This window comes from Drosophila miranda, chromosome XR (genome assembly GCF_003369915.1).
Source record: "Drosophila miranda strain MSH22 chromosome XR, D.miranda_PacBio2.1, whole genome shotgun sequence".
Taxonomy (NCBI): Eukaryota; Metazoa; Arthropoda; class Insecta; order Diptera; family Drosophilidae; genus Drosophila; species Drosophila miranda.
The window spans coordinates 29,605,095-29,632,671 of record NC_046674.1 but is presented as its reverse complement, the minus strand read 5'-3'; the positions used below and the strand labels follow the sequence as shown (position 1 = coordinate 29,632,671).

The window sequence follows — 27,577 nt, the reverse complement described above, 5'->3', positions numbered from 1 at the left end:
AAAACAAGCATGTTACCACCAAATTCGTTCCATTTATCGCACAAAAATACCGATTAGTGCATAAGTAGAAAAAGTCGCGGGTATATTTGATCTGACGTCATAAAACAACATTAGAGTAGTTTCGTATATGATATATCTATATCTCACAAAAATATCCATTATAATATTTTAGCCACTGCAAAGAAATATCACCTACAAATATATTATCTACAAACAATATATATATCGATATATTGATATATCAGAGATGCAAGTGCAGCGAGTGCGCTCGGACGTATTTAGATTTATAAACAAATTATCAAACAGATGTGAAAGTGTAGTGGCTCTTGGATTTTCTACGCGCGAGTCCTGTGTGGCTGTAAGGGCATCATCACCATCCACACAGCAGTCACAGGCACAGGCACAGGCACGGCCACAGCCACAGCCACCACCGCGGTCGCAGCATCTGCATCTCCTTCTGCAGCCCCAAGAACATTATTGTAAGTTTTACTCCCAGTCCGATATTCTATAACACATCTTGAAAACACGCTCAACTGCCGACACGGAAAGCCGAGTCGCCATAACAAATGGCGTGACGACACATCCAAACAAATTGGATTAACAGCACGATAGAATCTGTCAGACAGTGGCTATCTTAATCCCCAGCCCCGTGCCCAGCCACAGTCGGTGCGAGCCAGCCAGCCACTACCCCCCTCCTGATGCCATAATAGCCAATATAGGGGATACCCTGAGGCGGCGATATTTATAGCGTTAGCATATTCGTTGTTATGGAAATTGGGCGAGCCCAGGTGGTAGCAGGGGTGGGGTCTCAGCAGGTGTGGGTGGCAGGAATGCATGGCCCACATTCCGTTATGATTTGAGTGACCCCCAGCTGCATTTGAGGCATACTTTTAGGAGGTCTCCAACGATCCCAGGCAGTAAAATGCCCAGTGGGTGCTGGACCCGATCAAGTACTGTCTCAAGAATCTTGCGAATCCAGCATAAATTCGACGCCCAAGACCCTGACCATGAGTATCTGGCCTCTTAGTGCTCACTCTACGTGACGGCACTGCGTACCTTACCCTAAGCCACTCACCCATCACCCATCGATATAGATACACTCGAGTATGTATTGTAATCATGCTCGGACCTGGACTTTGAGTCATGTTCGGAGACACGCGCGATAAGCGGGACAGCCACTCAGAACTGAGAACTGAGAACTGGTTTCCCCTGCCCGTCTGTCCGTCCGTCCGCTTTCTCTGGTGCTGTCAATTGCTACAGCTCTAATTGGACGCAACTGCAGTCAGTCTCCGGGTCAGAGGCACACTTAATCCCCACTCAGATCATGATCCACATCCAAATCCAGATGCACATCCATTTGTCCTCATGCCTCATGCCTCTGCCCCTGGCCAATGGCCATTGTGTTTGCAATTGATATGAGCCGACCCAGCCGTTTTATATGCAAACCAAATAAATATAAGTTACGAGAGCTAACGAAAATTCTCAAGTGCCCGGGAATACGAGTACGAGTGCGAATACATCTACGATTACGATTACCATGTTCGGTCTGTCTGCGAACAGCAATCATTGTTGTTGAATTCTTATCGGAACAGTGTCGTTGTCTGTGCTGCACGCCACCGTGCCTCTCCTACCTCCTGCCTCTCCCGCTCGCCCCGGTGATAAGCCATCAACTGCCATCAACGACCAGTGGCAAAGTGATAATCAATTGGCCATAACCCAACCAATTGCTTGGCTACTTTTAGATTGGGAATGCTTTGTGTGTGGTAGGGGTTGGCTGGGGGTTGTTGGGTTGGGTGACTGGTTGGCTAGGTGGCTGGTTGAGTGGATGGGTGGATGACGGTAGCGAACGAAGGCCACTCGACAGTGGATAGACATATAATCAATCAATTTTTAGAACACGGACAACCAATTTTCCAACTCATCCGCAGTTGCGCGCGCTGGCGACCTGGTGTAGCTGTTGCTTACTGTAGCTGTAGCTGTAGCTGTAGCTGTAGCCTGTATCCTGTATCTGTATCGTACGCGGTACGCACTCTCCCAGAAGCACAATGAGCACCATTGGCATCGGAAACAACGGGAACGGCAACGGCAGCATGAGCCTGATGCAGGATATCCAGAACAAGTACTCGTTTCTGGAGAATCTTTTCAGCAAATTCTGGAAATCCATTATCAAGTCGAACTCGTCGCTGAAGCTCCAGCTGCGGAACATCAAGTGGAAGAATGCGAAGGCCAAGCCCGGCTGTGCCTATCAGCCGACAGAGGTTGGTCCCCCGCATCGGGCTTTTATTTTCGGCTTCCCATTTGCTAATTACTTTTGATTTGCTTTACCCCAATAAACAGATTGAACAGATGGCTAACGTGATTACCCATGGGATGTGGATACTGCCGGCATTGTTTGCGACCATCAAGCTGTTCGAGCGCTCCACCAACGCCAGCCAGTATTTGGTCTCGTGGGTGTACGGTGGTGCTCTGTGCATGCTCTTCACCATATCGACGTTCTTTCACTGCTCCTGCTACTGTGCCGAGCACAAGTGAGTGTAAATCTGTTATAGCTTTCTAAAAATGTCTCTATATGGATTTCCTTCCTTTTTGTAGACCACCGAGGAACTACAAGGCCTGGCCCGCGTTCGGCTGGCGCACGTATCAGGGCCTAAAGAATGTCCTGCACCGCTGCGATCGGGCCATGATCTATGTGTTCATTGCTGGCTCCTACTTTCCCTGGCTGACGCTGGAAAATACCGACCACTCGGCCATTCTCTTTTCGATGGAGTGGGTCATCTGGCTGATGGCTGGGGTGGGCATTGCCTACCAGCAGGTGAGAGTCGCAAGAGCCGCCACTGTGTAACAACGCAACCAATCGCAATCCTCCTCTCAACAGCTCTTTCACGAGCGCTACAAGTGCTTGGAGACGTTCTTCTATCTGGTGATGGGCCTGGGGCCCGCCCTCGTTGTAGTTCTGACTGGCCACCACTTCCACGGCATGATACAGCTGAAGTACGGTGGAGCCTTCTACATACTGGGCATTGTGTTCTTCAAGTCGGACGGCTTCATACCCATGGCCCATGCCATCTGGCACCTGTTTGTGGTGCTGGCCGCCGGCTGTCACTATTATGCCATATTGGTCAACCTCTATCCCAGCGACATTAGCATAAGTGATTAGTGGTTAGTGGACGCACACACAACACTGCGGAGAGAAACAGCGGTTTTAGACCTTAGAGTACTTAAAAACAGGGATTCGGGTGCGATATTATATATGTACCTATATGTATTCGCGGTGTATTCGAAGGGTTCTCTCTTTTGTCAGCCATTTGTAACGTGTTCCTTTGAACGATGGTACCCCCCAAGTCACTGCTGCTCCATAATTAGCCAAATTTTATGATGCCAAACCCTGGCGCATGGAAATAGCAATAGTTGTAGCCTAGAATAACAAATGACTAAACTAAAAAAAACTAAAATCGAAACGATTCTTGTGATCAGTATCTGCGGTCTTGCCAAAGATTCAAATTATACGTGGCTCATGTCTCTACTTTTCTCACCCAATATATGTTTATTTTATACATACAATACAATATATATTATATACTACTTTATTATGTATTATATACACTCTTAGCCGTAGCGTACTGTACGATATTAGATATTGATATTCATATACATATGTATACAGACAGATTTATATTATATACATACTGTATATTGTATACACATATATACATTATACAACAAGCTCACGTTTTAGCTATATGTTTCTCAAAGACTTCGACCAGACAAAAGGCAAAACTCAGACCCAAAAATCAAAAAAACAAAAACCCAATTTGTACAAACGAATAACATGAATTTTCAAACGACCGCCCACCCTCCCCAGCCTTTTGAACACTAGAAGCCCGCCTAGCATGCATAACATATACATGTTTATATACAGATATACATCAGATCAGTAAATATACAAATATATAATTATAAACTATTATATACGGTTATACATACATATGTATGTATTGTAGTACGATATTAAGGACAGGCAGCCAGTTACGAACTAATCTGTTGGCCAGTTCATTGTTTAGCTCAGGGACTACTCGATGTATTCGCAGATACTGAAAGATAATGATTTGATATGATTCTCCATTCTTGCTGCTTAGTGATGGCCCCTCCCCCACCCACCCTCCAAATAACGGCTTTCACGCAATATAGCGACTCTTTTTTTGTTGAACTTTTTCGTTTAAACCTTTTTTTACAATAAAAGCAAGGATTAAAAACTATCCAATCTTGTAGAAAATTTATTCATCAATGGGATAAAACTATGTGGGCATTGCTGAGAGATTTAGTTAGTCAGCATTATTCAATGGAATATCAAAATTGAGCAATTTCCTTTTTCGTTTGTCTTGATTGACCTATTTCGCTCCTTTTTTTTTGTTTGACTTATTTCGCTAAAACCTTTTTCTACGATAAATGCAATAAAAGCATGTATTAAGAATATACCAGTTAAATAGAAAATTGATTCATCAATCGTATAAAATTATGATGGCATGGCTAAATGTTCTATATAGCTAGTACTATTCGACGGAATATCAAAAACGAGGAATATGTAAAATAGAACTTGAATTCGTCAGTATATTTACGGTATATTTTGAAAATGAGGCGGTATGTTTTGGTATATTTCTGAGGGTCGGACGGTATATTTTATCGATAAATCCGCGGTCACACTGCTAATAATGGACGGCGATAGCGAGATACAAGCGCACGATGGGCTTTTAAACGTTTTAAACACTTTAAGCACCGGTGGATGCTCGAACAAATTGCCGTTGGACAGGGTGAGTCTTCAGGAGCATCGGCAGCTGCTGCACGATATCAGGAGAGGAGCAGGTGAGGCCCACGGCATCACAGCCGAGCAAGTGCAGCAGCTGTTGGCGGAGGCGGACAAGAGGGAGTACCATGACTTGCTGAGAGCATGGCTTCTCTGGCTCAACGAGCTGATCCTGACTAGGCGGCTGCTGCTGGCGCGGCCACAGCTGCTGGTGGAGTGGCTGCTGGAGCGGGCGGCTCAGAATAGCGTCGTGGACGAGCTGCAGCTGATGCACACCCTGCTGAAATCGCTGCCTGGACAGCATCTGCAGTCGTTTTGGCCAATTCTGTCGATTCTGTCCCAGCCGCAGGAAGCGGAGGCAGCTCTGTTGCTGGTCATGTGCCAGGAGACGGTGTATGTCGAGCTGGCTGAGTCAGAGGACCCGAAACTTAGCCAGTACCTGGCCAACAACCTGCTGCAGCCGCACTATGAGGGACACTGGGTGTCCTCCCAGTCGGAGAAGCTGCCCTTGCTCCTGGCCCACACCCTCCAGCTCCTCCAGAAGATCGTCAGCAAGAACGCCGACTACGCAGAGCAGCACGTCCCGGAGCTGATGGGCTGCATTTTGGCCCACCTTCCTTATGCCGCTTGCGGCGAGAACCCGGCCAAGCTGCACGTGCCCCGAAGGGTGCAGCCTGCCCAGCAAGCTGCTGCCTATGGCGCCGAGGAGGAGGATCAGTCCAACAGCAGCCATAATAAGTCCAGCTCCGGCGGCAAACGCAACAAGGTCCGAAAGGTACGCCCCCGCCAGAAGCAGAAGAACGGCCCATCGGGTGATGCAGCGCACAGCATACCACAGGACCGACTACTGCTGCTGAGCAATATCGACTACGGCTGCCTCACTGGCGACACGGAGGCATGCACCCTGTCCGACTCCGAAGCACAGCAGGCGGCCCCTAAAGCGCTGCGCCAACAGCAAGCCAGCGTGAGAATCTCCGCCCTCCACCTGATGAGCGCTCTGACCAAGCAGCTGCCCCGTCGCTCCTTTTACGGCTACTGGCACGTGATCTTCCCCAGCGACGAGGGCTCGCAGACGCACCATCTGCTCCATTTGGCAAAAAACGATGCCAATTCCCGCTGCCGCGCCCTGGCCCTCCAGCTGGCCGGACAACTGTTATATGGCTCCAAGGGATACCTGTGCCAGGCCCACTCCCGGGGACCGTGCACATTCACCCCGTTCTCCGTAAGCCTGGCCAGATCCGTGATGACCGTCTACCGCTCGCTGACCTCCATCCTGGATCGTGAGTACGCCCCACCCGTGCTGACGCAGTGCCTCAAGTGTCTGGCCATTCTCGTTCAGGCCACGCCTTTCGATCATCTGGAAATGGGCTTCGTCTACGAGTTCGTGCTGCCCGTAAAGAGGCTGGCGAAGACCGGGGGGAACACGCCGGTGACAGTGGCCGCCCTGCTGGTTATGGAGATGCTGGTGGCGACACCACGACTGACCCAGGAAATGGCCAGTGCCGTCGGCCTGTGTCCTTTACAGCGAATGGAGGTTCAATTAGAAGGCCTGCATTTGCAGCACAATGAAGAGCAGGAGCGAGAGCACCTTCTGGAGCTCTGCGATTCTGAAGCAGAGGAAGAGAATGAGCACGACCACGAGCAGAAACAGGGACAGGGACAGAAACAGAGACAGGAGCAAGTGGATCCGCCCAAGAGGCTGACTGAACAGCCATCGATACCGCGAAATTCGTGGCTCCTGCGCATGGTACTCCGATATCTGAACTGTCCGACGACGGAGCCACCGCTGCGGCTGGAGTGCTACCAAGTGCTCCTGGCCATGACCACGCACATTGGTCTGCTCCGAAAACAGCAGGCACACCTCGGGCGGGTCATTGCCTCGGGCCTCATGTATGCCAATGCCGACGTTCAGTTGCATGCCGCGCGATGCCTGGACTCAATGGGTTACCAGATGGGGCGGGCCCTGCCCGAACCGTCCGACCGGAACCTCGAGCTCTCCTTCTGGCTCGGCCTCCTCCCCCACATTTTCGCGGCCTTCTGCGCTGAGGCGGCCCCCGGCCCTCTTAAGTGCGCCCTCTGCGACTCGCTGTCGAACATGGGAGCCGTCACCTTCGAGGACCTACCCACCGCGCAGCGCCACAGTCTGGTGGCCTTCCTCAGCGGCTGCAGCAGCGACGACGCCGAGGAGCCTTTGGTGCGTGCAGCCGCGCTGCGGGCCCTGGCTGTCTTCGCGCATCATCCCTCTCTCAAAGCGAACTTGGTCTTCGTCGAGAATGTGGCGGAACTGGCGCTGCGGCTCACCAGCGATACTCAGATGGCGGTGCGGATCAAGGCTGCCTGGGCCCTGGGGAACATTAGCGACGCCCTGCTGGCCGGCGTCTCTGGCAACTCGGAGCGTGTCTACGACGAGCTGCTCGACCGCCTCATCCAGACGGCCACCAAATGCTGTAGCGATCACGACAAGGTGCGGGCCAACGCGGTGCGGGCCCTGGGCAATCTGCTCCAGCTTCAGCTGCTGGCAGTGCAGCGCCCAGATGTCGCCCAGGCAAAGACGCAGGCTCAGACGGCCATTATCAAGTTGCTGGACTGTATGCGGACCGCTGGCGGGGCAAAGGTCAAGTGGAATGCCTGCTACGCCATCGGCAGCCTAGTCAAGCACCGGGCCTTCTTCTCCGGCAACGCTGGCCTGGGTGACCTCCTCTTCCCCTCGCTCTGCCAGCTGATAGTCCAGCACGCCAACTTCAAGGTGCGCATCAACGCCACGGCCGTCCTACAGCAGGTGGAGCAACGCGCGGACTTTGGCTTTCACTTCACGCTCGTGTGGCGCTCACTCCTGGAGGCCCTAGAGCGCTCCAATGCTCTGGACAGCTTCGAGGAGTACAACCACCGCGACGGCCTGCAGCAGCAGCTGTGCCTGGCCATCGTCCACCTCCTGGCCCTGGCGCTACCCATCGATCTGCCCGCCTGTCATGAGGACCTCGAGCATCGCGTCGACGTAGTGGTACCCAATTGGAGGCGCGTCGCCTACCGCATGATTCCCGAGCAGTCAGCGCCGCTGTTCACCTGCAGTCCGCTGCTTGAACAACGCCTCCATTCCACTGCCATCACGCAGCGTCCTGCCCTGAACTTCATAGTGAAGACCATGCGTCTGGACCCATAGGACTTATGCCGTCTACAGCCCTCATGTTCCCCAATAAAGTCACGCTTTGAATGCAATATTCTGGAGAGTTTTATTCCCCCCAAGAAGAACGCAGATGATAGCAATATCGATTTCTATAAAGTGTATTTCTATATATTTTGTATACTCGTATATAATTTGGACCTTCTTAAATCTCTTTATCAGCGACAAGAGCGCCTGCCTATCGCTCCGCCTGTTCGAAAAAAAGTCTAAAGGCCTGAACTTAAAAGATGTTCCGATGGTTCTGAAAGCTCTTTATGTGTCGAACAATATGTGTTGTTGCGCGAATGACTTGCTCAATAATTGGGCAAAATGGTAACCCTACCCCATGCTAGGATAGTATTCCCCCCACCCCTCACCACGCCATGAACTTTAAAAATTTTTAATAAAAACAGAATAAGGCAGAAAGTCCCTAAACTAACGAAAAAATCGTAGGCAAATTATGGAGATCTAATTGGAGTCTAGTTTGTATATCAACTGCTTAATGGATTTTTAGATATCTATACATCCCTTGGCTCCTTTATTGCACAAAATGAGAGCGATCATGAAAAGAAGCCCAAGAATAGCTACAGACCATCGTATCGATTCTTTTCATGGAATAATTTATGGCATTCTGTGGTGAAATATTTAAAAAACGTACGTGAAACGGACTCGTGAAACACGGTAAAATGTAGATGTTGCAATAGACAAGAGATAGACTGATGCTTTAAAATGGTCATTGCACACACTAGGGGGGATATACATAGTAGGGGGAATAGAATATAGGAATTGTTAGTGGGTGAAACTGCTTAATGGATTTTTAGATATCTATACATCCCTTGGCTCCTTTATTGCACAAAATGAGAGCGATCATGAAAAGAAGCCCAAGAATAGCTACAGACAATCGTATCGATTCTTTTCATGGAATAATTTATGCCATTCTGTGGTGAAATATTTAAAAAACGTACGTGAAACGGACTCGTGAAACACGGTAAAATGTAGATGTTGCAATAGACAAGAGATAGACTGATGCTTCAAAATGGTCATTGCACACACTAGGGGGGATATACATAGTAGGGGGAATAGAATATAGGAATTGTTAGTGGGTGAAACTGCTTAATGGATTTTTAGATATCTATACATCCCTTGGCTCCTTTATTGCACAAAATGAGAGCGATCATGAAAAGAAGCCCAAGAATAGCTACAGACCATCGTATCGATTCTTTTCATGGAATAATTTATGCCATTCTGTGGTGAAATATTTAAAAAACGTACGTGAAACGGACTCGTGAAACACGGTAAAATGTAGATGTTGCAATAGACAAGAGATAGACTGATGCTTTAAAATGGTCATTGCACACACTAGGGGGGATATACATAGTAGGGGGAATAGAATATAGGAATTGTTAGTGGGTGAAACTGCTTAATGGATTTTTAGATATCTATACATCCCTTGGCTCCTTTATTGCACAAAATGAGAGCGATCATGAAAAGAAGCCCAAGAATAGCTACAGACAATCGTATCGATTCTTTTCATGGAATAATTTATGCCATTCTGTGGTGAAATATTTAAAAAACGTACGTGAAACGGACTCGTGAAACACGGTAAAATGTAGATGTTGCAATAGACAAGAGATAGACTGATGCTTCAAAATGGTCATTGCACACACTAGGGGGGATATACATAGTAGGGGGAATAGAATATAGGAATTGTTAGTGGGTGAAACTGCTTAATGGATTTTTAGATATCTATACATCCCTTGGCTCCTTTATTGCACAAAATGAGAGCGATCATGAAAAGAAGCCCAAGAATAGCTACAGACCATCGTATCGATTCTTTTCATGGAATAATTTATGCCATTCTGTGGTGAAATATTTAAAAAACGTACGTGAAACGGACTCGTGAAACACGGTAAAATGTAGATGTTGCAATAGACAAGAGATAGACTGATGCTTTAAAATGGTCATTGCACACACTAGGGGGGATATACATAGTAGGGGGAATAGAATATAGGAATTGTTAGTGGGTGAAAAAGTATATATATTAATTTAATGCTTTTGTAAAGTGCCACCAAAAGTAATTAAAAATGTCACATAGGATCTAATATCTAGAACGTAGAGATAGAAAAAAAGCTCTAAGTTGTTGATCGGTGCTATAGTACAAATTCTGCCAAATGATTTGTGGCGCTATATAAAACAATTGTGTCGCACAATAAAAACAAATGATTGTGTGCGGTACATCCTCATCCTCTGTCCTATTCTGTGCACACAATACACTCAATTGTAGATGATGGAACCGAACCGAACGAGAACACTCGCAAAACCACATACAAAAATTATACGTGATACAGACGCGGATGCGGATGTGTGGTTCGAATAAAATGCTTTAGCAGTAGCAGTAGCCAGTGCAAGAGTCTAAGAGATAATATGGATTTCTATGCTGAACGGATTTCTAAGAGGATTTCTATCGAGCATGGTGTAAAAAGGATGCTTACGATTGGGTTTTTTGTGTTTAAATTAACAAGTCAAACTAAAAAAAATAAAAAACAATCATAAAATCGACCATAGCCGCTCAGGTCCTCTAGTCTCACCGCCAGCGCCTCGCCCCCATCGTCCTTCTATACTAAAATCTAAGCTGCCCCCAGAGACCCGGTGTCTATCTATGTCTCGTTTAAATCCGTCTACTTCTTCTACTTGGGATCCCGCGGCTCGCTCTCCCGGTCGTCCATCACCGCCTTTATCTGGCTAAGGTGTGTCGGCAGATTGATGCGCTTCGTCTCGAGTTGGCCCAGGCCGGGCTCATCTCCGAAGCTGAGCATGCGCTTGCCCCCGCGCACCTTCTCGTTCATCAGTTGCAGATCCTACAGGAAGGACATTTTGAACAGATGAGCCACAGATGGTAAGAGGCAGGAGAGGCACGCGGCCACAGGTCACAGGTCGAATGGTTACCTTAGCGGGGCTGCGATAGAACTCGTAGACCATCTGATTCGGCGACTGTTGGATCTCGTTCTTGGGCATTTGCGTGACATACAGCGAGTGATTCTGCGTGACCTTCTTCGGCTGGGCGGCACGCTCCGAGGGATGGGGCGAAAGCAGTAGATCGGCGGCCTTTATCTTGCAGCCGGTCACGTCCGGAGTCATGTTCAGGTAGTCGATCGCAAACTGCTTCATCAGCGGCACATACTTGTGGTTATAGAAGTATATAATGTCCGTCACCTTCGGCTGCCCATCGTCGTTGAGGTCGAATAGCACCTCGCGATAGACGCTGTTCACCGCCTGCGGTTGATTGCGATAGGCGCGCATAATGTCGCTGAATTTTGGATCCTCTAGTTTCGATACCTGTGGGAGGGATGCCATGAGAAAAATATGAAAAATGGTTTACAACTGCATTAAGGCACGACAGAGCAGTGAAATGCCAATGTGGTCAATGTGGCATAGCATGGGAGCCCTTATGTACTTATGTAAGCGCATCAATTAGAGAGAGATAGAGCGCGCACTCACCCTTATGTAAATATATATTGCACACATGATAATTTGGTCGAGATGGCGGTCCTTCATGAGGTCTGTTTTTTGTGTAATTGAGTGCTCGAAAATGTGCCAGATGCGCTCGGGCGCCTTGTCGATCAGAATCAGTTCAGAGCAGAGCTTCTGGATGCGCAGCCAGCCGAGGAGGTAGACCTTGCGCAGAAAGATCTGCAGGGCGCCGGCGGTGCGGTCGCAGTTCACGTCGTAGTGGGTGGGCAGCGGCTTGGGGGCGGTGGCGATCATGTCCCAGACGGGGGAGTTACTCGCCCAGGCCAGGCGCTCGAGGCAGGTCTCCTCGATCGAGTTGAGATGCTTAATGAGGTAGCGGTTGAGGCAGCCCTCGTGCGAGCCGTGTCGCACGACAATCTCGATGATCTTCTGAAACTCAAAGGCACTAATACTGAAACACTCGAGCACCCAGGGGAACTTGAGCTCCGTCTTGTAGGCCTCCAGCACCAGCTCCACGCAGCACGCCATAAGCGTGATGTTGAAGATGTCCAGCGAGATCTTCTGCACCAGCAGACGCTTGAGATCGAACTCGGGCTTGTTCTTGATTTCCGCCTGCAAGATCTGATCCAGCAGATAGTAGTAGAAGGACTTGGCCAGTCGGAAGCGGCTCTTCGCCTCCCCCGACGGATATTTGGCGAGGAACTTAAGCTTGATGTCCTCGATGATTTTCAGCAGCTTGGCAATCACCTCATCGCCAGCTTGCCTGCAATGATACAGAACGATAAGCAACCGCATTCAAAGGCTGTCAGGATAGGAAACGCACTTGACATATTCCGTGGGCTCGGTGATGCGATCGAAGGCACTCAGCTGCTTCACATTGTTGGTGGCATTGAGAACGGGTTCGAACTTCTCACCGGCCATCGCCGGCTGGGCTGGCAGATCTTGTTTGCGTGTCAGCGGCGTGACGGGGGGTCTAAGGGCCTGGTCGTTCAGGTTGGTGTGATCGCTGGCGTCGTAGGCGCTCAGGATGCGCTCGTCGAACTCGCCCACGCTCAGCACGTACTGCTCGTAGCTGATGTTGAGCGACTTTAGGTTGCGCTCAAAGTTCTCGTTGGCCAAGAGGCCCAGCATGTTGTCTTTGTGGCCATAGATGGTCTGGAGAGGAATGGAAAGGCATGTTAATGACTTGATTGCGCTTGTTTCATTTTCTCTTCATCTGCCCCTCACCATTGTCTGAAAGAAGCTGGACATGATCTCCCTGAAGGTGGTGGCCTTCATGGCCTTGGCCTCTTCAGTCATGTCGCAGAAGTAAGTCAGTATGCAGTGGGGATTCGCCTTGAAGTCCAACTCCGTCCAGTTGTTAGGCAGGCCGTCGAATTTAGGATTGATGAGATCAGTGCGCTTCTCGGCCAGCACATTGTTGTAGATCAGATCGATGCAGCAGATCATCAGGTTGAAAGACGTGACCAGGTCAACCGTGGTGCTCGGCTTCTGGTTCTTGGCGCACAAAAACAGCCGCCAGCAAATGTCATCCAGTTTGATGTAGGAGCATTTGCCATTGGCGTGATTGGCATGCAGGGAACTGCAATTAGATCAGAAGATCATTGGATTACAGGGAGTACTCTTATTATAGACATAGGCGACCGGCACTCACATATATTTCGAGTGACGTTTCTCGTTGGGCGGACAGTTGAAGATCTTGTCAAAGATGTTACGAAAGCGTTTGTACAGTGTGAATGTGATGCTGAACTTGCGATCCAGTACCTCGATCTCGTTGACAAACTCTTGCGGCAGGTTGGCCATGTCGCACCACTGCTTGATCTTGGTCTTGAAGTCGTAGATGCTGGAAAAACCAATACACAAACAGACACACACAAAGCGATGGATGATGTGATATCGATGGTTGAGAGAGGATTCAAAGGGACCTACCTCATCTGGCAGCACCGCAGCAGATTGTTGAGGGATACGCAATTGCCGCGCACCACGGCATCCTGTCCAATCACCGTGGGCGTGCTCGACCGACGGCAGGCCGCAAAGAGACAGCAACAAAGCCACATCAAGGAGTCACCCTGTGAGATATCAGATTCAGATTGGTGGCAAGAAAGGGGATCGATGAGAGCGGTGAACGGGACAACTTACCTCCATGACGCAGCGCTGCCTCACATCAAGGTACATCGCCCAGCCGTCCTCCTCCGTCTGGCTGTCCATATTGAGTTCGCGGCACAGATTCGTGTATTTGGCTTTCGTGATCTCCAGGGTGTCGTCGGTGACCACGGCCCCACTGACCACCTCGGCGCCCAGCTCCTGCTCTTGGCCGTCGTTGCTCATCGTGCCCGGGTGCGTTTTCACTATTTTTGCTACACTAAACTTAAGTTTTGTTGGTTTTTGTTTGATTTTGTATTTTGTGTGGTGATGGTGTTGTTGCTGCTGCCGCCGCGGGGCGGGGGACGTGGGCAGGCAGCGAAGGCAGATTTCCGCACTTTTGTAGCCTGTTTTGGCGTCTGCTGATGCTCGCTGATGTTCGGCTGGGTTGGGAAACCGTGTTCCTATTATATCTACAGTGTCCAGGGCATGCACTTTCCGCGCCGCACCTAATTTTTTTATTAAGTAAAAGGCGGGAAAGTAACAAAGTGTGACCGCGGATTTATTGAATGTAGTATGTGTGTGCAGCAGTGTTACCGTATAAAAATAGTCGCACCCATGCAATAAAATACTGAAATCTGAAATCGATAAAAGTTATTTCTCAGCTTATTTGTTACTCGATAAACAAATTTTAAATATTCGTCGATTTCTCGTTTTCTCATGCGAATGCAAAGAAAACGAGGGGGAACGTTGTGAGTTGCTGCTGCGACCGCAACTCTACATTTAAACCCGAAACTAGTCAGTATGGCTTTCCTCCGGCAGACGGCGCTGACATTAAATGACAAAGAGTGTGCGCGAGAGAGACAGAAAATCAGTCAGAACGTGTCGTCGGGCGCTGTGTTGCCACAGCAAATTGATTTGTTCCTTTTGGCTATAAAAATGATACGATCTGATCCAGGTTCGGCAAACTGGTAAGAATACTAATTTCTGAAGATAGCGAAAATGTGTGACCTTTGAGGACTTGGCTCACCAAATTAAATTAAATTTGTATTAAAGTACATAACATAGGACTTTTTGATTTTTCGCTCCAGCCCCATAAAATGAAGCCAGCAGATAATCTTCGTGGGATTCGCTTTCTTCTTGGTATTTAACGGGAATGTGTATGGAATGAATCAATAATTAGTCTTCATGTCGTATAAGTTGGTTGGATAATTCAATTTGTACATTTTTATTATCTAGAAATAGATTTTTTTTGTCAGCTGCTTTCTAAATCTAAAATAACAGATCACAAAATATTTTTCTGAAATTTATCTCAGCTTCGAAAGTTCGGATGTAGTCAAGGACTGGAGATCGACGTCAAGGGCCGGCATGCTTAAGGAAGACGCCCTCAGCGGCGATCGACCAGCATCGGAGGAAGCAGAAAGGAAGTTCCTTTCTCGTTACTCCTCATTACAGTATTATCTACAGAACATATATATATTTGATATACTCGTATATACAAATTTTTTAAAGTTTTTAATTTTAATTTTGAGTTTGTGCCGTCTCTTACTTATTAATTTATTGAATATGTCACTAAATAAAAAAGTTTTATTTGTCGAGAGCAGCGTATCACTGACACGACTCCTACGCATGACTGCAACTTGGTTCATCTGTCTCTGGAATGACTCCGCGATCTAGCGCCTGCAGCGTGTCGCGCTCCACAAAAAGGGTCAGGGATGCTCCAGACGTCTGCTCCTTTTTTTGGAAATCACGTTGAGATCCATTCGCTTGATGCTTAGGTGTAGGCTTAACCACCGTCACGCTAACTGCCGAGTATAATTCGCATAGAGGCTCGTACACTATGGGACGACAATGGACGACGCGTCTTCTCTGACAAGCTGCCTCGTTCTTCATGAGAAACGTTGAGACTGCTCCTGCTCCTAGCCTGGGATGACATTCTGGCAATTGAGTGGCTGTGGAGACGCTCTTCTCCTGCTGGAACCTGCGCGGCAACTGTTCAGCGAGGGACTCCAATTTTTTGGTCAGCTTCTCGGCTGTCACCTTAACCCGTTTCCGCATGTGCTGCTGGACCTCGTCCAAAGTGGTGGCTGTCGTTGGTGGCTGGTGGTTGATCGATCCCCCAATCGTATCGCCAATCAGCTCTGTAGTGATGGAATTGGGTCCCAGTTCCATCAAAGAGTCGTCTGTTTCAAACATTTTACAAGCAGACTCGGACCGACTACGCATTTCACACGGCTCTTGGGTATCTAGATCGTCTAGCATATTCTTCGGTCCAAACTCTTCCTCCAGATGATTGAACTCTATCGATTGTTGTATGGAAGACCCGGATATATCATAAATCAGCTCCGTACGGACGTGGACAGTGGTTTGCCTGCAGGGCATATCAATCGGGTCTACGCCAGATAGAAATGGTGGGAGTGAAGAATACATGAACTCCTCCAAATTGATGGAGCTCAGCTCTGTGTCGCTTTGTTCTGACTCTGTCTCTAGGGGATTCTTCGGCCCTAGAATCTCGATCATGGCCGGAGCCGGACGAGGCTCCAGGTTAAAAAAGTTGTTCGGGGGGGACTGTCCGCGCCTCCAGAGAACCTTCATTTCCCTGTCAGTGTTTTCCAGCGGCTCCGTGAAATTTTCCGGTATACTCTTCTTGAGCATAGTGGACGTAACCAAATTGGTCATCTTTTGGCGACGCTTCAGCGAGGAGTGCGGCTGCACTTTTCGGGGAGATGACCGATAAATGATTTTGTGCCGCAACCAGGGCCCACCCGTTAGGGGATCCACATCCACGATGGTGGCCCTGACAAAGTCCTCGAAAGGCTTCTTCCCCGATGGCTTGTGCGGTATTGTCAATCTGTAACCTGACCGCGCAAATCGTACTGTTTAGCTGTTCAAAATTCTGCTTTTACTGTCCTTACTGTCCTGCTGGATCTTTACCAGGGAGAAGTCGAGAGGTGCCGGGGCCTTGCTTCCGGGACCCTCATACTCATCACTAGGGGGCTCTATGAAAGGAATCAGTCGCTGGAAGTTCGGATTTGGACGGCCTACACCACACGACTGCTCGATGCACTCGCTAAAAAACATAGTATAGTTCCTTTCGGATGTGTATATTTTATGAAATTTATGTGATTTATGTATTCTTCGAAAAATTTGTTGCTTTGTTTTATTGTGCTTGATTCGATTCTGTTTGAGATATTCAAGCCAAAAGGTAGAACTGATCGATTCTGAAATTCTCTCTTGATGTGGGACTGACATATTTGGGTCTGTGATAGATCTCCCACACACACACACATTACATCCTTATAAATAAAAAAAAAAAAAAACATATATAGAAGGTTGTTTCTTTTCTTTGGTTCACTCTCGCCAGTCGCCGATGATCTGCGACGAGGGCACGAGCTCCAGGCGAGCGTTGGCCAGCTGGTCCGGCATTCCGAACCTGGAAATGGAAGTGACTGATATAAGACCACCAAGAATCGTGGGGAAGGATCCACACGAGGCGAAACCTACCTGGCAGGGAAGGGAGACACTGGCGCTGGCTGTGGGGCTGCCAGGGCCACCCTGGGGCTGGGCTTCACGCGGTTCCTGGCCGGCGAGGTGCCCGCTTCGATGCTGTCCAGCGTATTCCGCACTACGATCTGCTGCTGCTGCTGCTGTTGCTGGCGACGAGACGAGGGGGCGCGTGGCGCGGTCATCTGCATGAAGCGGAAGAGGCGGGGCATGGCCTTGCCGTCTGTTACATCATCGGTGACCAGGTCATCCCCGCCAGCAGCAGGAGCAACGGCATCGGGAGCGCGGGGAGTAAACATGGCCGCCAGCCGGACGGGGACAAAGGCCGGCAGTCGAACGGTAACTGGAGTACCAGGTGCTAGCGGACTGGGAGCAGGCGTAAGCACCACTGGCCGTGGTGGTGGCGGCGGTGGAGGAGGAGGAGGCGGACGGGGTCGCCTTGGTGGTGCCGGCGTTGTGGGGGTTTCCAGTGGCTCTGGCACTGGGCTGGTGGCCACTTCCTGCTCTACCTCTCGCCAAGCGTCCAGCAGGGTCACCAGCTCATCCTTGCTCATGTGTCCCAGACCAATCGGATTGTAGGCCCACTCCCCGACAATCGGTGTCACGCTGTTCCAGCCGGCTGATGTAAGGGGAGCCAGGTGACCGATGGAGCCGAAGGAAGAGCGCGAATCCAAAGGGGGTGACCCACCGAAGAGGGAGCTCCGCTGAGGACGCGTGAGGAGATGCTGCTGGCCAGCAATGGCTCCCACTAAATGCAGGAGACAGAGTACCGCTACCGCTAAATTTATTGTTGTGGACATGGCGATTGTCGACCGTTTGTTTGTCCATGGGGAGGAGCTGGCGCTTTTTATAGTAGCCGTCTGTCCGGAACGTGGAAAGCGGAAGCGTGTGGAAGGCGGCTAACGAACGGAAGTGTACGCACCTTGGCGGCGGGTGAGCATCGAACATCGAAAATTTAACAGGTTCCCCAGCAGCCCATAGCAAATGGTCACTCTAATCGAAACACGAGTACGCACAAGTACAAGGCGGGCAAGTACTCAAACTCAAACCCACCCAGTCCCTGGTCCGGTTTTTGGCCTCTGGCTACGAACCACTTTTCCTTTTCGACTCTTCTCCATGCTTGTTCAAACAGGGGCCCAGACCGAGGCCAGGCGAAACGAAGTGAAACCAGTTGGGCGAATTGTCACACGGCTGGCTCCTTTGGTCGCCGAGTTTTGCGCCTATATTCGCCTGACCGCATAGAGGAAGCATTTGAAAAATGCGTTCATGTGCATTTCCTTCATGCCTGGTCAGCGGGAGAAGTTATGGAAGCAGTGGGAAGATGGGAGTTGCGTAACTATCTTTAGGCGAAACTCGTTTCAACGAGTTTGATCAGGGTACTGATCTTCATGAAGCTCCATTGATCTTCACCGTAGGGAAATTCGAGTTTAAAATTAACCGCCAAAACACGGTATCGATAGATGACCAAGAACTATCGTCCATTTGAGATCTCCACTGAACAAGTGTGACCAAATATTCCAGCTATCGTTGACACTGCTGACGTGTTTCCCTCTATAGGAAAAAACACGAATCGGATTTAGCGACCGCCCCTCGTCACCCAACGTTGCAACATAGTTTTCACACAAACTAAAACGCAAGCAATGCCGACCCCCCATAGGAGACCAGCCACCTATTAGGCCACGACTCACGCATTCGTTCAGCGGACACGAGAGACACTGGAGCGGTCACAGAAACAGGAACAGGCGCAGGTATGGGTATATATATATATATATGACTATGGGAGCCAGAGAGAAACCTTTCGACATATGTAACATATAAATTTCACAATATTACAGGCTGAATGAATTGTAGCTACAAACACTGCGACCACTACAACGGTGCGGAGCGGGACAAGGCATCGGCAAAGTGAAGCCGTGGCCACAGAGAGAGAGCGCTAAGCTGAAACAACACACCGAGCGACCCAAGTCCACGTAGCGAATGAGAAGGAGCCCTCAACATGGCAATGCTTACAATGATAGCCCGAGGCATCGATGGCCTGCCACTGGTAGGCACCATGCAGGATGACGAGCAGGTCAGTGTCAAAGGTTCCACTTCTCACCATCACACCTCAACCGCTAAATATCGCTCTTAACTGAAAAACTTTCACTTTTAGAGCGGACGCAGCATCTTGGATTATCAGAACCAGGCGAAGATGCTCTTCCGGAAGCTGGGCACACACTCGCCGGCCAGGAGTAGCATCGAGACGGGACCATACCTATTTCAGTGAGTACCGCCAGCCATCAGTGATCGCCAGTTGTGTATTATATACGATGATGCAATGAAGCTAACGCTGCCGGCAATCGCACTATTTCTATTTCCCTCGTCTCCCCCATTTCCCTCCAAGCAGCGTTCTAATCGAGAATGACGTTTGCTACTTGGTCATGGTCGATAAAATGTATTCCAAGCGACTGGCGTTCAACTATCTGGAGGACCTTGCCCAGGAGTTCCACACCCATTATGGGCGGAGGGTGAACTCGGTGACCCGGCCCTATGCCTTCATCGAGTTCGATGTGTACATACAAAAGGCGAAAAGGCAACTGACGGACCGCAGGCGAAACATCAACAATATCAACACACAGCTCCAGGACGTGCAGCGCATCATGGTGCAGAACATCGACGACGTGCTACAACGTGGCACGGTCTTGGCGGGTAACTAACAATATACCACCTCTGAGCCTATATCTTATCTCCGTTTTTTTTCTGTTTTGCGCTTGCAGACCTCGACACGAAGACCCAGAACCTGTCGCTGATGTCGCAAAAGTACAAGAAGGATGCCAAATTACTCAACCGCAAGTCGATGGTCATGAAGGTGGCGGCTGTCGGCATCGTTTTCATCATCTTTTTCCTCTACTTCTGGGTTTTGTAATATTCGTTGGTCCCCTACTCTCTGTTTGTGTTTACGTTTAGAATCAGTTGTCAGTGGAAGTTTTCCCGGCAGCAGCGAAAGGTGACGCTCGTCCATCGGCGGTGGAGCATGCTCAGTGTCGGAAGTCGGACGTCAAAGACGGACGGCCAAAAGATATTTAGGCTAACACACACATATACCAAATCATATATTTCATACATATATATATATATACATGTATATATGAGGGGCAATATTTACTAATGCAAAGGAATCCAGCAGCTTGATATGATTTAAGTTTTAGATATTTTTCCTCGGTCCGTAATACCGGAAAACCATTTAACCCAGCACACCCGCACAGTCACAGTTGCGGTCATCGTCATGGTCATGGTCCCTCGTTCGCACTATATTTTTCTTAAATATTTTATTACGATTTCAATTAAATTTAGTTTGCTCGACCTTTGCACTTGTGCTACCTTTGCTCTGCTACCGTGAGGCTGGCGGGGGGTGGCCGGCTGCCGGCGGGGATGCCTGTCTGTAAATTATAATACTTAATGTGTCTCTCTGTGTGTGTGTGAATTTGTAGATTGTACGTACATAAATGTGGAATAGCTATGAAGATAGTGCGTAGGAAACCCAATCGACTGCGATTAGGAGCTAAGCAATAAGAAAAAAAGACAGCACAGAACGGGAAATAATACAAGTTTTAGGCAATTTATATAGTTACTAAATTAAGGAAAATAAATAAATTTACATTGTTTAAATAAGCATACCGCCATTAGATTACCATTTGATTCCCCCCATTATCCCCTATCCCTTTGCCCCCGTAGTAGAAATACTAATGCAGATCTTTGGTTTAGTTTTAATTATTAATTTCCCTTTATATATATATATATAATTCGTTTCGTTCGAGTGATGTGTGTGATACATTTGCCTATATAGTTATACATACATATATACTATATCCTTGTTCGATTCTTTGATTCTTCTTCCCAATGTGATGGTGTTTCTTCGGTTCGGGTCTTGGGGTTGGGCTTCTTTTACATCGTATAAATGTGTAATATCAAATCTTTACAATTAGGAAAAAATGCGCTTTTGCCATTTGAATACAATTCTTTTGTTATATCTTCTGTATAATTAGTTTTTGCTTGTGTATAATTTTGTTAAATATCGATTCTGAGTACATTTATACTCTCCCTATATATATATATATTGTATAATTTTTATATATGCGTGTGTGAGTGAGTTTAACGAAAGCCGACAGATAACCAAGGATCAGCGATGCTATTCTATTCTCTAGTAGGTCTCTCTATGAGTGCCCAATCTCATCTATCGCTTCTATGTAATTTACGCTCTGTATATCAATGGAAAGCCCTAAGCCTTTGCTTTAGAGAAGCTCTGGGACACCGAATAAGGGCTAAAACGTTTTAAAAACAAATGCAGCATGATGGTGCTAGGGGTGGGAGGATCTAAAAAAGTGCTGAATGCTGCCTGAATGCGCCATCTCGCCCGAAGCGGAAACCATAGTACTAATACGAGTGTAGTTGATGGAGATGTTCTTCTACTTCTGTTTCTGGCTCGAAAAACTCTTTACAAAATATTTCTCTTTTTGTTTTGGTTTGGTTTGGTTTGGTCTCTAACACTAGTGTTTGCTATATGCTGTTTTTTTGTTGTTTTTGTTTTTGTTTGGCTTGCTCCTGGCTTCTATTCTTCTCATCTTTAAATTCAAAAGGCAGTTATCGCGCATGGAGGGACAATTGAGACTCGTATTACAAAGCATTACATCAAAGAGCAAGAACACTCGAATATACCACATACTAGTATCTCTATCTTTACATATACGTATATATGTATCTCTATCTTTATCTGTATCTGAGGGAACTACAACCACGAAACAAACAAAGAAAAACTAACGAAAAGAGATTCAAAATATGTTCTGTTTCAGATACCTCCTCAATATTTTTTTGGGGTACGCTCTTAGGACTATACAAAAAAAGAGACTATAATTAATCGAATTATACGATTAGGTTAGAGTACGTGTACCGTTGCTAGTTGTTTAGGAAAGAACAGTGTTGAGTAGTGCCTGTGGATCGAGGGATCCCCCGCTCTTCTTATTCTACGTAAATATATGTGTGTATCCCTTTATGTGGGCGTGTATCTGTAGCATATGTATATTAGTCGTATATGTGTCTGGTTGTGGATGCGTATGCCGCGCCTATGTACAATACGGTATAGAATGAAGTGAAGGGAGGATCCTTCCTCTACTTGATCCTCTGATGGTCGGGCGTGCTTTTCAGTATATCCGGCTGGTGGTGGTGATGCTGCTGCTGATGTTGATGGTGATGATGGCCCGAGCTGAGTGTTCCCGGATGACTACCGCCGCCTCCTCCGGTTGTGGCGTGATGCGAGCTGCTCAGCGTGTGCGAGTGCGTGGAGTTGAGCGTGTGCGTGGCATGGGAGTTGAGCGTGTTGTGGGCCGTGGTGGTGGCGTTGGTGGAGAAGCCAGTGCCGCTGCCCGGTCCGCCTGTGCCAATGCCAATGCTGGTGAGGCCTGAAGCGGCCACAGTGGATCCGGCACCGGGAGCAGGACGATTGGAGGCGCGCAGCGAGCGATGCGATCCGTTGCGGGTCAGGGAATTCATCTGGGGCGTGCCGGGCACCGTGTGACCAAGGGCGTTCATGTAGTCGGCTATGAGCAGGGTGATCTCCAAGATCTTGGGCTTGCTCATCGCGAAGAGAAGCTTCTGTTCGCAGCCGCCGGCCAGTGTGCCATCGTCGTGGGAGACGACTAGCATGAAGTCGTCCTGGCATCCGCCGAATGTCATCACCGAACTGTAAGGATAGCGCGCCACCGGCGCCATCGTGGACAGCTCTAACACGTTCAGCGCATCCTCGGCGACGGCCAGCCAGGCTACGTGCGAGGTCTCGCTCTGACGTGGCTTGGCCTGGAAGAGGCAGGCCCCGAAGTAGGGCCACTTGCGGCAGCAGGTCAGGTAGATGCGGACGCAGTCGAGTGTGGAGCGGCCCTTAAGGAGCATCCACTTGGAGATGAGCAGCTCTTGAACCTCCTTCAGCTGCTCGGCCCCGAGGGCGTCTCGGTATCGGTACGGATAGAACTTGTCAAGCCCTTTGAGGCCGACGCCCACATCGCGCGACTTTTCCAGCGAGTAGTCGCCCATGTCGATCTGCGACATGAGCGAGGCCAGCTCCAGGGCCAGCTCGCGGGACAGGGGAAAGCGACCCTGGACGATCTGGGCATTCGTTTGGTAGCACTGCAGCAGCCGCTCCTTGTCCGTCTCGCACTTTATTGTGTGCTTCCAGTAGAGCCGGTTCTTGTAGCTCAGCTGGATGACGCGCGAGTTCTCGAACTTCCCAGACCCCTTCTCCCGCAGCGCCGTCTCCCACTTGCTGATCACGTCGCACAGCTTGGCTAGCGGTTCCAGATAGTGCTCCAGATCCTTCTCGATGGGATCATCGCTGAACAGACAGAAGCCATTGCTCGCATCTCGGGTTCCTAGTTCGTGGGCGAGCGTCGCCTGGAACTCCTCGATGGTCGTCGAGCCGTCAAAGGAGACCACCTTCAGGAAGGGAATATAAGCAGTTATTTAGACGAGGTCTACACGCTGTGATTACCATCTCATACCTGGTAGGTGGCGTTCATCATGTGCACGGGTATGGCATGGGGCAGGGAGTGGTGATATGGGTTCTTCAGGAGAATGGAGAGTACCTCCATGCGCGATGGCTTCGTTTCGCGGCCGCCGTTCTTTAGAGTGCGCTCCAGGGCCCGCTCACAGTAGGCCGCATACTTGCCCGTCTCGGTCTTGGTGTCCGCATTCCGTGAAAGATGCAGCTTCAAGTACCACAGCAGGCGACTCGACTTCGGGACAAACAGGGAGACGGCCAGAGCGAGGAGCTGCCAGCCCTGAACGAAGCTGTACGCCGGCGGATTCGACTTGCAGTCGATGATGGGTGCAGCAATAGGTGCCTGGTCGACCGAAGAGATGAATTAGTATACAATCAGAGAGATACTGACTAGATTCCGGTTAGTGGTATGGTGGTGGTTATGGTTAGTCTTTTTGTGGGGTTTTAGGAGTGTTTGTAATCTACTTTTATCGAACTACTGGAATCGAACACAACTGTACCTGTACGTGTACGTGTACGTGTACGTGTACGCAAAAGAGAGTACAAACAATAAGAAGAAAAAAAGAAAGACGAAAGATTTCCCCGTCATACCTGAATAGATGTGGGCGAACTGCCGTTGGCATGGGCATTGCCCGCCTGTTGGGTATCACAGGTGAACAGGCTTTGGGTGGCGCACAACAGTAGTTGCTGTAATAAGTGTTCGTCAAAGAGTCATCGGTCGGTGGGTACGCGGTGTTTTTGGAAACGTGGTTCAACAATTTGGTTGGTTTGGTTGGTCACACAAGAGAACACATCAATCAATCAATCAAATTCGAAATTCAAAGAAAATAAGGAATGGAAGAGAAGCCATCATCAATCATCAGTTGTTTTTTTTCAGTTTTTTGTTTTTTCATGTTACTCAATCATCAATGTAATCAGTGTTCATCAGTGTTGGATGTGTTTTGTTGTTCAGTGTTGTGTAACGTTAAGCTCCAAACAAACATAACGAACGAACCAGGCAAAAATAGAGAGATAGCGAGAGATAGAGAGCAAGAGCGAGAGCGAGAGAGAGAGACATTCAAAGCGAAAAACAAAGATGGAAAAACTCTAGTAATAGAAAACGTACACACACTGAGCTTTAAAAGTACTGCTGGCTGATGTTCTGTTTTATCGAGTGTTCTGATGGTTTGAGTGTGGATTCATTGTAGTGATTGTTGTTGTGGGTGCCGTGATGGTTCTATGCTTCTAGTTTTCTCTTTTTTTTTGTACAATTTACAGCAAATACTTTATACAGATTGGTATTACAGATATATATATATACATATATACATACACACATATATGATATATGTACAGATATGTATGCATGTATGACAGTTATGGGGGAAATTCATTGTCTGTCTGCTACGAAAGAACTTATGAAACTGAGAACAGATGAAAACGATCTACAAATTAGTTACGATCAAACATGCACTATCTACCGATACTACAAATGGAGTAGTTGTATGTTGGTTAGTGATTAGTGAGTACGTGTTATTTGGGTATAGAATAGCTCTCTCTTGTTGTTGTTTCATCGATAAGCGGAGCAAACAATAGTAGCATGATGTGGCATGGCATGGCATGGCATGGTACCTCACGAGTCACCAGTCGGGACGGTGTTCTTTTCTTTTCTTTTTGGGGGCAAGTTTTTTCGTAAGTTAGTAGGGGATTTCATTTGGGGGAAGAACACACTACATCAAATCAAAAACCAACTATTTTTGGGTGGGTTCATTCAACTAAACATTCTTTTTGGTGGTGGTAGGTTGGGTTTCGGGTGGAACATATGGGGCATGGATGCTGGGATGCTGGGATGCAGGGGATGTAAAAAGCTCTGCAACTGAAAAACTTACGCGCGTTTGCTTGCCCAGCTTCTTGTTTACCTGGACGCCGACACTGAGCTTCTGGCCCATGTGCCGGGAGGTCTGCTTGATCAATATGCAGATCATCTCCGTCTGCAGCTCGGGCATGTCCAGGGAGTGCTGCAGTGCATTCTGTGCCAGCACCACATGGTAATCGATGCCCGGCTGATTCACAGCCACCGACATGAACAGCTGAATGCTCTGCGGAATGGATCGAATGGATAGAATGGAACGAGGATCAGTTTGGGCTTCCTCTAGCTCCCCCTCTGTCTTACCTTGAACAGTTTGATGGCCTCTGGCTGCATGGTCTCCGTGTGCATGGACGTGAGCGGTGCCGTGATGGTGTCTTTGGTGTGCAGCAGTATGGGATGGCGCCACAGAACGCAATCTGTAAAGGGTAATCAATGGGGAATAAGCTTCCATTCGCTGCCGAGATTCGGAGGTTTCTCACTTGGATCTCCGTCCGTCTCCATGAGCTTCTGCACGAGCTGCTCGTACTGTGTGCCAGCGCTTGGACCTCCGCCAGAGACCACCGTCAGGTGGTAGAGCCAATTGTCGCGCTCAGGCTTTCCGGACAGGATCAGGTAGGTGGGTCCCTGGTGGGCCGGATAGATGGCGACGGTGAGTCGTGCCTGATCCTGGGCGGCATCCTCGCGCTCCTCTGAGTCCGAGTCCGAGACGTGTTCCACCTCCTCGACGCGTGCATCGCGCATGTTGATCTGTCCCAGGGGATTCTGAATGGGAACGAAAGTATGGTCTTTCATGAGTATTTCCTCAGAAAACCTGTGAATCTCTTAGACGACTCTCCGCTCACCGTCTCCGCTGGAGCCTTGAAGTAGAGGAACATCTTGCCGAGCAGCACGCACCAGCACTTCTTGGCATGGCCGTTCTTCACCTTCGTCACCCAGCCCTGGACCGTGGGCTTCTGGTCGTCGCGGCTGAGAAGCAGCTTGGTCGCGTTCCGTCGCTGCACATTCTGCAGCACCCGGATCCAGTCGTCCATGGTAGCATGGGAGTCGGCCGTCAGATAGTAGACCTTCTTCCCGGTGTCTATCTCGAAGGTGGAGGCTCCCTCCGCCCGATTTATGCGACATGCCTCGTCCAGTTGGATCTGCCCCTGCGGCTTCCGCTGCACATCGTGCTGGCTCTTCCAGTAGTTTAGGGACCCGTTCTTCAGGACGAACCACCGCTTGCGCCACGTCTTAAGCTTGCCACCCAGCTTGGCCAGGTGACCCATCTAAAAGAAAGAGTAGAGATTATAGCTGGAGCTGGAGCTGCGGCTTCTCTGGGGATTCACTGGGTGCTTACCTTTTCTAAGGACTCGATCTTCTTGCTGGGCGAATCCACATAGGAGGCCCGCATCAGTAGCGACGGCATCGAGGCATCCATGCAGGTGGACTCCGACACGGCGTCCGGGGGCAGGGCGTAGTCATCCGAGAGGCCTGATTCAAAGGAAAGATCTGAAATTACTGTGCCACGCATGTGTTGGGGACTGGATGCAGAGGCGATGCAACGGGGTGCAACGATCGGTGGCACTGGTAGCCGCAGCGTAGCCGTTGCCGTTGCCGTTGCTGTCTGGTGTGCACGTGGCAGCGTGCTCTGCCCTGAACCGCCTTGGGGCAGGCATGTCGGCGACAGTGTCAGCGTCAGCCCCTGGTGGGGTAATGTGTGGTGATGGTGATGGTGCTGGTGATGTTGGTGGTGCAGTGGTTGGTGGTGGAGATGCTGTGGCTGTGTGGATGTGGATGTGCGTGGCTGGTGGAGGTGGACTGTGCGGTGGTGCGGTGTGTGAGGCGGATAGAGCGGGTTAATGTCGGTTACATAATTGCAAGGCGGATCGGTGGATCGGTGGATCGGTTGAGTGGTTTCGATGGTTTTTGATGGACAAAAGTTGTCACAAATTGTTAGTTTTTTATAAATTAGTTTTATTATTTATCTAGGTTCTAGAGGGAGGGGGATGTGATGGGCAGGAACTAGAAGTAGATACGGTGTGGAAATCGGAACAGGATGTGGAGTTGGAAGTGGAACTATACCTTGGATCTTGAAAAGGAAATAAATTGAGCTCCAGGAAAAGAAGGAATGTCAGAACTAGAACGGGAACAGACCCACAAATGGATAAATTTAGTGGGAAATGGCAGTGAGGATGATTGCTAAAC

At 48.9% G+C, this 27,577-nt stretch overlaps 7 protein-coding genes and 1 long non-coding RNA gene across 21 annotated transcripts in view; 4 read left to right on the top strand and 4 right to left on the bottom strand.

Moving 5' to 3' along the window:
• The first annotated feature begins 241 nt into the window (after positions 1 to 241).
• On the top strand, positions 242 to 3,967 carry LOC108152875 (monocyte to macrophage differentiation factor). 2 transcript variants are annotated; one of them, XM_017282505.2, is made up of 5 exons: positions 242 to 479; positions 1,929 to 2,258; positions 2,338 to 2,528; positions 2,593 to 2,812; positions 2,876 to 3,967. In XM_017282505.2, exons 2-5 carry the CDS (start codon positions 2,046 to 2,048, stop codon positions 3,155 to 3,157), a joined length of 906 nt encoding a protein of 301 aa, XP_017137994.1. In that variant the 5' UTR covers positions 242 to 479; positions 1,929 to 2,045; the 3' UTR covers positions 3,158 to 3,967. The 2 variants fall into 2 exon arrangements, with proteins under 2 accessions (XP_017137994.1, XP_017137995.1); XM_017282506.2 differs by lacking the exon at positions 242 to 479 and having other exon boundaries at positions 1,554 to 2,258.
• Positions 3,968 to 4,689: 722 nt separating this feature from the next.
• On the top strand, positions 4,690 to 8,019 carry LOC108152073 (HEAT repeat-containing protein 6). Its single transcript, XM_017281098.2, has one exon. It carries the CDS (start codon positions 4,710 to 4,712, stop codon positions 7,959 to 7,961), a length of 3,252 nt encoding a protein of 1,083 aa, XP_017136587.1. The 5' UTR covers positions 4,690 to 4,709; the 3' UTR covers positions 7,962 to 8,019.
• Positions 8,020 to 8,067: 48 nt separating this feature from the next.
• Positions 8,068 to 14,078, bottom strand: LOC108152074 (retinoblastoma family protein). Its single transcript, XM_017281099.2, has 8 exons — positions 13,572 to 14,078; positions 13,362 to 13,501; positions 13,087 to 13,275; positions 12,660 to 13,014; positions 12,256 to 12,587; positions 11,460 to 12,195; positions 10,908 to 11,297; positions 8,068 to 10,819 (listed from the first exon to the last, which is right to left on the bottom strand). The coding sequence occupies exons 1-8, from the start codon at positions 13,758 to 13,760 to the stop codon at positions 10,649 to 10,651; spliced, it is 2,502 nt and encodes an 833-aa protein (XP_017136588.1). The 5' UTR covers positions 13,761 to 14,078; the 3' UTR covers positions 8,068 to 10,648.
• A 106-nt stretch (positions 14,079 to 14,184) lies between these two features.
• Positions 14,185 to 15,109, top strand: LOC108150844. Of its 2 annotated transcripts, XR_001774693.2 has the most exons (3): positions 14,185 to 14,485; positions 14,606 to 14,657; positions 14,831 to 15,109. It is a non-coding gene; the product is annotated as an uncharacterized LOC108150844 (long non-coding RNA). The 2 variants fall into 2 exon arrangements; XR_004471286.1 differs by having other exon boundaries at positions 14,606 to 15,109.
• LOC108153784 lies at positions 15,048 to 16,721 on the bottom strand. Its single transcript, XM_017283928.2, has 2 exons — positions 16,430 to 16,721; positions 15,048 to 16,372 (listed from the first exon to the last, which is right to left on the bottom strand). Exons 1-2 carry the CDS (start codon positions 16,593 to 16,595, stop codon positions 15,138 to 15,140), a joined length of 1,401 nt encoding a protein of 466 aa, XP_017139417.1. The 5' UTR covers positions 16,596 to 16,721; the 3' UTR covers positions 15,048 to 15,137.
• An 86-nt stretch (positions 16,722 to 16,807) lies between these two features.
• Positions 16,808 to 18,132, bottom strand: LOC108165244 (ESX-1 secretion-associated protein EspI). The gene is made up of 2 exons (XM_017301280.2): positions 17,019 to 18,132; positions 16,808 to 16,947 (listed from the first exon to the last, which is right to left on the bottom strand). The coding sequence occupies exons 1-2, from the start codon at positions 17,816 to 17,818 to the stop codon at positions 16,866 to 16,868; spliced, it is 882 nt and encodes a 293-aa protein (XP_017156769.1). The 5' UTR covers positions 17,819 to 18,132; the 3' UTR covers positions 16,808 to 16,865.
• Positions 18,133 to 18,550: 418 nt separating this feature from the next.
• LOC108151731 (vesicle-trafficking protein SEC22b-B) lies at positions 18,551 to 20,669 on the top strand. The gene is made up of 5 exons (XM_017280531.2): positions 18,551 to 18,766; positions 18,854 to 19,089; positions 19,171 to 19,280; positions 19,405 to 19,706; positions 19,775 to 20,669. Exons 2-5 carry the CDS (start codon positions 19,015 to 19,017, stop codon positions 19,921 to 19,923), a joined length of 636 nt encoding a protein of 211 aa, XP_017136020.1. The 5' UTR covers positions 18,551 to 18,766; positions 18,854 to 19,014; the 3' UTR covers positions 19,924 to 20,669.
• The window catches only part of LOC108151729 (uncharacterized protein CG43867), a 127,357-nt gene continuing 120,303 nt past the window's right edge, over positions 20,524 to 27,577 (bottom strand). For 4 of the 12 annotated variants that reach the window (XM_017280518.2, XM_017280522.2, XM_017280527.2 and 1 more), the window contains 8 exons: positions 26,730 to 27,190; positions 26,236 to 26,658; positions 25,873 to 26,155; positions 25,697 to 25,809; positions 25,413 to 25,622; positions 24,136 to 24,231; positions 23,546 to 23,887; positions 20,524 to 23,480 (listed from right to left, as the gene is read on the bottom strand). In XM_017280518.2, the coding sequence (XP_017136007.1) occupies positions 22,164 to 23,480; positions 23,546 to 23,887; positions 24,136 to 24,231; positions 25,413 to 25,622; positions 25,697 to 25,809; positions 25,873 to 26,155; positions 26,236 to 26,658; positions 26,730 to 27,190 (3,245 nt within the window). In that variant the 3' untranslated portion in view covers positions 20,524 to 22,163. The remainder of the gene's footprint in view (positions 23,481 to 23,545; positions 23,888 to 24,135; positions 24,232 to 25,412; positions 25,623 to 25,696; positions 25,810 to 25,872; positions 26,156 to 26,235; positions 26,659 to 26,729; positions 27,191 to 27,577) is intronic. The other 8 variants (XM_017280524.2, XM_033386144.1, XM_017280519.2 and 5 more) reach the window with 7 other exon arrangements.

What these genes read in the sequence shown, in the direction of transcription:
- LOC108152875 (XM_017282505.2), top strand. Translation starts at nt 2,046, where the DNA reads ATGAGCACCATTGGCATCGGAAACAACGGGAACGGCAACGGCAGCATG. An exon ending in TGCTACTGTGCCGAGCACAA is followed by an intron (nt 2,529 to 2,592) that starts GTGAGTGTAAAT and finishes TCCTTTTTGTAG; the next exon opens with ACCACCGAGGAACTACAAGG. An exon ending in TGGGCATTGCCTACCAGCAG is followed by an intron (nt 2,813 to 2,875) that starts GTGAGAGTCGCA and finishes TCCTCTCAACAG; the next exon opens with CTCTTTCACGAGCGCTACAA.
- LOC108152073 (XM_017281098.2), top strand. Translation starts at nt 4,710, where the DNA reads ATGGACGGCGATAGCGAGATACAAGCGCACGATGGGCTTTTAAACGTT.
- LOC108152074 (XM_017281099.2), bottom strand. Translation starts at nt 13,760, where the DNA reads ATGAGCAACGACGGCCAAGAGCAGGAGCTGGGCGCCGAGGTGGTCAGT. An exon ending in CTGCGGTGCTGCCAGATGAG is followed by an intron (nt 13,276 to 13,361) that starts GTAGGTCCCTTT and finishes TGGTTTTTCCAG; the next exon opens with CATCTACGACTTCAAGACCA. An exon ending in GAGCCCACGGAATATGTCAA is followed by an intron (nt 12,196 to 12,255) that starts GTGCGTTTCCTA and finishes GTATCATTGCAG; the next exon opens with GCAAGCTGGCGATGAGGTGA.
- LOC108153784 (XM_017283928.2), bottom strand. Translation starts at nt 16,595, where the DNA reads ATGTTTTTTAGCGAGTGCATCGAGCAGTCGTGTGGTGTAGGCCGTCCA. An exon ending in GGTAAAGATCCAGCAGGACA is followed by an intron (nt 16,373 to 16,429) that starts GTAAGGACAGTA and finishes TTGCGCGGTCAG; the next exon opens with GTTACAGATTGACAATACCG.
- LOC108165244 (XM_017301280.2), bottom strand. Translation starts at nt 17,818, where the DNA reads ATGTCCACAACAATAAATTTAGCGGTAGCGGTACTCTGTCTCCTGCAT. An exon ending in GTGTCTCCCTTCCCTGCCAG is followed by an intron (nt 16,948 to 17,018) that starts GTAGGTTTCGCC and finishes TTCCATTTCCAG; the next exon opens with GTTCGGAATGCCGGACCAGC.
- LOC108151731 (XM_017280531.2), top strand. Translation starts at nt 19,015, where the DNA reads ATGGCAATGCTTACAATGATAGCCCGAGGCATCGATGGCCTGCCACTG. An exon ending in CCATGCAGGATGACGAGCAG is followed by an intron (nt 19,090 to 19,170) that starts GTCAGTGTCAAA and finishes TTTCACTTTTAG; the next exon opens with AGCGGACGCAGCATCTTGGA. An exon ending in ACGGGACCATACCTATTTCA is followed by an intron (nt 19,281 to 19,404) that starts GTGAGTACCGCC and finishes CCCTCCAAGCAG; the next exon opens with CGTTCTAATCGAGAATGACG.